The sequence below is a fragment of the Enhydra lutris genome, unplaced genomic scaffold, assembly GCF_002288905.1.
Source record: "Enhydra lutris kenyoni isolate GAN:26980312 unplaced genomic scaffold, ASM228890v2 scaffoldscaffold6, whole genome shotgun sequence".
In the NCBI taxonomy this organism is placed as follows: domain Eukaryota; kingdom Metazoa; phylum Chordata; class Mammalia; order Carnivora; family Mustelidae; genus Enhydra; species Enhydra lutris.
Window position 1 is genome coordinate 9,783,220 of NW_019154090.1, and position 6,000 is coordinate 9,789,219.

At 56.5% G+C, this 6,000-nt stretch overlaps 1 protein-coding gene across 2 annotated transcripts in view; it reads left to right on the plus strand.

The window, feature by feature from the left end:
- The first annotated feature begins 3,477 nt into the window (after window positions 1-3,477).
- LOC111141555 (ATPase phospholipid transporting 9A (putative)) overlaps window positions 3,478-6,000 on the plus strand; it is a 127,513-nt gene continuing 124,990 nt past the window's right edge. The window contains exon 1 of one of the 2 annotated variants that reach the window (XM_022494182.1): window positions 3,478-3,575. In XM_022494182.1, the coding sequence (XP_022349890.1) occupies window positions 3,478-3,575 (98 nt within the window). Of the gene's footprint in view, window positions 3,576-4,009; window positions 4,093-6,000 lie in introns of those variants that run through there. The other variant, XM_022494181.1, reaches the window with a different exon arrangement.

A 6,000-nucleotide genomic window follows, 5' to 3' on the forward strand; every position in this document is an offset into this window, starting at 1 on the left:
CTCAGCTGGGAGTCTACTTGAGAGTCTCTCTGTGTCCCTACTCCGCTCAAGTTTGCTCTCTGTCTAGCTCTAAAATAATTTTTTTTTTAAATTTTATTTGACAGAGCGCATGCAGACAGAGAGGCAGGCAGAGGGGAGAGGGAGAAGCAGGCTCGAGCCCAACTCAGGGCTCCATCCCAGGACCCTGGGACCATGACCCAAGCTGAAGGCAGACACTGAACCAACTGAGCCACCCAGGTGCTCCATAAATAAATAAGTCTTAAAAAAAATAATAATTCTGAGTTCCCATGTTCCCTGCCTCCATTTCATGTATGCTAGCGCCCTTGACCTCTTGTCTACTTACTGCCAACATGCTATAAACAGCTTGGAGATCCATGTAAACAAGGCTTCGTGGTGGGCTGTACAGAGATCTCAAAACAGATTATGGCCTCAGCCTACCATCTGTGGATGAGGCTGGGTGGCCTCTACGCACCTCAGTGTCTTCTGGAAAGCAGAGACTGGACTAGGTTGGCTTATCTGTTAAAGACCTTTCTGTTCCAGGTATCAGTACGGGGAGCTTCCTGTACTCAGGGCCTGCTGGGCCGAGAGGGCTCCAAGGGTCACAAAGAGACTGCAAGCAAAACCCCGAGGTGACCATTCCCAGGACCGCGGGGAGAAGGCAGGGCCGGGCCGGGAAGAGGGAAGCGGTGTCCTGCTGAGTGGGACCCCCAGCTACCCCTCCCTCCAGTCACCGCCCTGTCCTAGCCCTGCCCTTCTCCTGGCCCACAGCACGGCTCTCAAAGGCCCCACAGGCCTCTCTCCTGCCTCATGCATCTAGATCTCTCGCAAGATGAGATAAAAGCTTTTAAGTGCCTCTCTTCCTGAGGGATTGCCTTGCTGAAGTCTTTTGAGAAGTGTCTTTTCCAATGCTTATTTATAAAAGTGTACTGAAAAAAAAAAAAAACTTGGGAAAACAGAAAAACAGTAAAAATCATCCCTCTTTTCACATGAAAATATTACCTCTGGAGAATAAGAGGGGGCTCCCTTGGTCTTTTAAAAAATTGTTCATTTAGGTGCACCTGACTGGCTTGGTTGGAAGAGCATGTGACTCTTAATCTTGGGGTGAGTTTGAGCCCCACGGTGGGGCGCCTGAGTGGCTCAGTGGGTTAAGCCTCTGCCTTAGGCTTGGGTCATGATCTCAGGGTCCTGGGATCGAGCCCTACATCGGGCTCTCTGCTCAGCGGGGAGCCTGCTTCCCCCTCTCCGTCTGCCTGCCTCTCTGCCTACTTGTGATCTCTCTCACTGTCAAATAAAATCTTTAAAAAAAAAAGAATAAGACACAATAAAAAATGATTATGTAAAAACATTGTAAAAGTCATACATGTTTACTAAAGAAAAAAGTAGAAAGAGTAGATTAAAAATAAGGAAACTTCTAAGATCCATGTACCAGCCTCATGCAAGATGTTTATAACAAGGGAACTGCTGAGTTTGGGTTGGGGGCGACATGGAGTAGATAGGTATGGGGTTAGGGGAAGGAGCTCTTGCTCCTATGTGCTCAGATTTTGTGTAAATCCCAAACTAACCCCCCAAAATAGTCTATAAATTAAACCGTATTTTAAATATCTATCTAGAATCTTTTTGTCCAGAGAGGACCAATGGTAAGTACTATGGTGCTTGTTCTTTAATTAGGGAAACATAAGGATATTCCCAACAGTAGGGGGAGGAGGAATCGTAATCGCTTCCCTTCCCTGAGTGTTACCGTGCACATGCATTGTGCTAAGGGCTTCCCATTCCCATGATTGCACTGAACTCGTCCAACTCTGTAATAATGAGCCTTACAGAGTGCTTCCTCTGCATAGCCACTCTTCCAATCGTTTTCTATTTATGATGAACTCATTTAAACCTTCCAACAATCCTGTGAGGCTGGCATCATCCACACTTTATGGATGAAGCCACTGAGGTCTGGCCGTTTGTAAGTTGTCCGGGAGAGTGATACAGGATAGCAGAGCCATGGTTCTACTCCAGCTTTCAGAAAAAGAGAGCACAGTCTGATGGCGGTGGCCGTGGATGGGTTCCACAAGGGCCGCAGGGAGCTTGGAGCTATCTGGAAATGGGGACTGGGAGGTGGCTGGAAGTGTTGTAACTTCGTCCTGCCTGTGAGAGGCTGAAAAGCCAGGCCCTGGAGCCCAGCCTAGTTCCTTCCTAAGCTCATTGCTTTGTGCAGGCCACTCTGACCTGCTATGTCCCTACCTGTAAAATGGGGTTGATAGCGCCCTAGCTGGCAGAGCTGTTGGAGGATTAAATATGGAACCCCATGCACGTTTTAGGTGCATGAGGAAAAACCAAAGCTCACCTGTGCAGGGCCCCAGATGTGTGGGGTCACAATCTCTGGTCTTTTCTTTTGGCCTGTGTGGGAGTGGAGTGGAGAGGAGGGTCTAGGGTTTGCCGCTGAGGTGAGGTGGGTGGAGCTTAAGGGGGACCTCCAGGGGAGCAGATAGAGGAGGGTGGGGAGGCCCTACCTTGATGCCACAGTCAGTAAACACAACCAGGTGTTCACGTTTCCTCCACGCAATGAGCACAGAGCAAACCTAGCTCTGTTAGCCAGACAGTGCTCTTTTCCCTTCGAAGGCACAATGCCCCCATTCTAACGGCCTGCTTCTTTTCATGAGGAACTTCACTGTGACATGACATAAGTCACACTTCTGGGTTTGGGATTGGCCTTCCTTTAGGCAGGGTCCTAGACACAGATACCTGGTGGCTCATAGCACACATATTAAAAGGCACCCATACGCCGTGTGAAATATATTAGGTGTAATTAACTTAGAACTTTGCTTTAGTTACAGGAAGCTAGTTTACAGGGTTTGACACTTTGAGGCTCCTCAATTACATATAGCTTTTTAATCCCCCCCCCCTGCCCCTTCTCACTTTCCTTCTGGCACTAGGACTCATTTTCTTCCTGTTCTCAAAGCTTTAACAGGCCCTTGAAAGTTCATGGATCCTACAGACTGTGTGGGAGTGTGTGAACACCTGGGTGCGGATGTGGGTCTGGGTGGAGGGGTCAGATGTGCGTGTGTGTGTGAGATTCTCAGCATGCTTGAATGTGTGTGAGGGCCTGGGAGGGCAAGTGTAAGCCCCAGAGGCAGCTGAGGGAGGGAGTGTGACAATGAGTGTGTGCATGTGTGTGATGGCGAATCCCAGGGATCCAGGCGGGAGAGTGAGGGTGTGTGAGGGGGACTGAAAGTGGAGTGAGGTAGGGTGTGCGATTGTGATCCTGGAGCACCCAAGTATGAAGCCTAAGATTCAGGATGGGGAGAGGAGGGGGACCAATGCTGGGTGAGTGTGGTAGGGTGTACAGGTGTGTGATCGTGGATGTCGGGGGGTGAGATGACGGCGTGTGTGTGTGCACATGCATGCGTGATCGTGGATGTCGGGGGGTGAGGTGGCAGGGTGCGCATGTGGTTGTGAAAGGGGACGACCACAGGGAACAAGCAGGTGAGAATGAGTGCGTGTCTGCAGGGCTGGAGCGTGGCAGTGCATGTTGGTGCCAGCGTGACCACGAGAGGAAATGCCCCCGGTGGGACCGGGGAGTGCGACTGGTGTGTGCATGTGCGGGAGAGCCGCGGATGGGGTTGGGGTGGCGGCCGGCGGGCGCGCGCGCGCACGGCGAGGCGTGGGCGGGGGGCGCGTGGCCGGGTGGGCGCGCGTGGGGGGCGCGCGGCGCGGGCGGGGGGCGGGGACACTGCGGCGGCGGCGGCGCGGACACAACCGGCCGCCCCCCGTGGCAGGCGCGGCGCGGGGCGAGCGGGCGCAGCGCGGAGCTCGGGCCCATGGTGCGCCCGTGTCCGTCGGTCGGGCCGCGCGGGCGGCTCCGCGCGTGGCCCGGCGCTCGCGAGCTCGCCCCCTCGCTGCGGGCCCGGCCCGCCCGCTGCCGCCGCCTCCTCCCCCGGGGCGGCGCGGCGCCGGCGGGCGGCGGCGCGGAGGCCGGACCGGGCGGCGGCCCAGGCGGCGCTGGGGCGCGGCGGCCAAGGCGGGCGGCGCGGGCGACATGACGGACAACATCCCGCTGCAGCCGGTGCGCCAGAAGAAGCGGATGGACAGCAGGCCTCGCGCCGGGTGAGCGGGGCCCGGGGACGGCGGCCGCCTTTGTCCGCGCGGGCTGGGGTTGGGCGCCGGGCGGCCTGGCCGGGCCTGACAGGTTGGCCGCTCCGCACCCGGCGCCATGAACCGGCGGCTGGCCGGGGAGGCGGGCGGGTCATCCCCGCTGCAGCTCGGGCCCGGGCCCCGTGGGCGATCCGGTCCCTTCTGGGCCCGAGCGCGCGGCTGCCTTGCACTCCTGCCCACCTTCCTTTGGAAACCCCGAGAAGCCGGACCCGCCCCGGCGCTGTTTATCGCGCGCGGAAATAAGACCAGCCGTGCCTTTTCACCCCTTTATTGTTTCCTGATTACTTCTTGTCGTTGTGATTACGATCTGGTCCACATCAAACCTTGCTCCGCGCCTGGGAACGGCCCTCGGGAGCCCGGATATGCTGAGCTTACTGGTGGGGCGAGGCTCGGCCTCCTCCGCAGACCCGGCGCGGAGTCCCCCATCAGCGCCTCCGGGTCCCAGCCTCCGGACGCCGCCTTGCCTTCCCGGCCCTGGGTGGATCTGAAACCCGCAGCCGCAAGAGGCTGGGCGGGGCTCCTCCTGGTCCACGGGAGGACCTCCCGCTCCCCACTATTTGAGGGAAGGAGCCCCCCTGGCAGGGGTGGGGGTTGCCACCTGCTGTGCATTCCCCGCATTGGCAGACCCCAGGGCCGCCTAGGCGTGCGTTTCCTTCTCCTAGAGAGAGAGGACGGGTAGGTATTTTGCGCCCTGCCGTCCTTCCGTTCGGAGGGTGGCAGTGACCTGTTGAGATGGTGAGGGACTTCTGCCTGCGACAGACTTACCTGGGGGTAAGGATTGATTGGGGGGGGGGGGGGTGGGTAAAAAAAATGCCCATTCCCTGGCCTTGGCCGGGCCCGCCAATCAGAGTTCTTGGGGGTGGGGGTGGAACCTGGAAATGTGCTTTTTCCCAGGCTGCCCAGGTGAGGTTGACGTGCCCTCTCGGCTGAGGCCGGGAGCTGGGCGGGGCTGCGGCCTTGGACCCGCCCTTTCCCTTAACATCCTGCGCTCTCAGGCCATTTCCTTGTGGCGGCTGCTGAATGCGGCGTCAGTTGCTTGGTGCAGGAGGCGGGGAGGGATCGCCCTTAGGGTTGCTTGCTTCCATCAGGTGTCCGTGGAATTAAAAAAAAAAAAAAAGAGTGACGCTAGCTGCCATTTTGTGGGGTCTTTGTCCCCGTCTTCCTTGAGTGTTGCGGAGGCCCCTGTTGATGTAAAACAGAGGAGAAAGGAGCTCAGTGAGGTTAAGGACTGCGGGGGAGATGCTGCGAAATGGAGACTGCGCTCAGGGTCGGTCCGCCGGAAGGCAGCCCCCCGTCCCTGCTTTCGCTGTTCTCGCGTCTTTTAATCCTGACTACTCAAGGCTAAACAATGATGATTAACTTGAGCTCTGTGCCTGGATAGTGTCCGCGTGTGAGATACACCCTCGGTAAATACTTCAGTGGATTTGTGTTATCAGTGGACTCAAGTCCTCTAGTTACAATTCGCGTTTAAAAACAATTATGAGCCGCCTACTTGGTGCAGGGGCGGTGCCAGGGGACGGGAATGCAAAGATTAATTAAAAAGCTTTGTCGACGGCGCCTGGGTGGCCCAGCGGGTTGGGCGTCTGTCTTTGGCTGGGGTCATGATCTCCAGGACCTGGGATTGAGCCCCGCGTGGGGCTTCCTGCTCTCCGGGGAGTTTGCTTTTCTTTCTCTCTCTCTCTCTCTCTCCCTTCCTCTCTCCCTTTCTTCTTCTCTTCCTCTCTCCCTTCCTTCCTCCCTCTCTCCTTCCCTCACCCGCTCCTCCTCACTGCTCTTTCTGTCCCTCTCTCAAATAAATGAAATCTTTTAAAACACACACACACACACACACACACACACACACACACACACACACACACA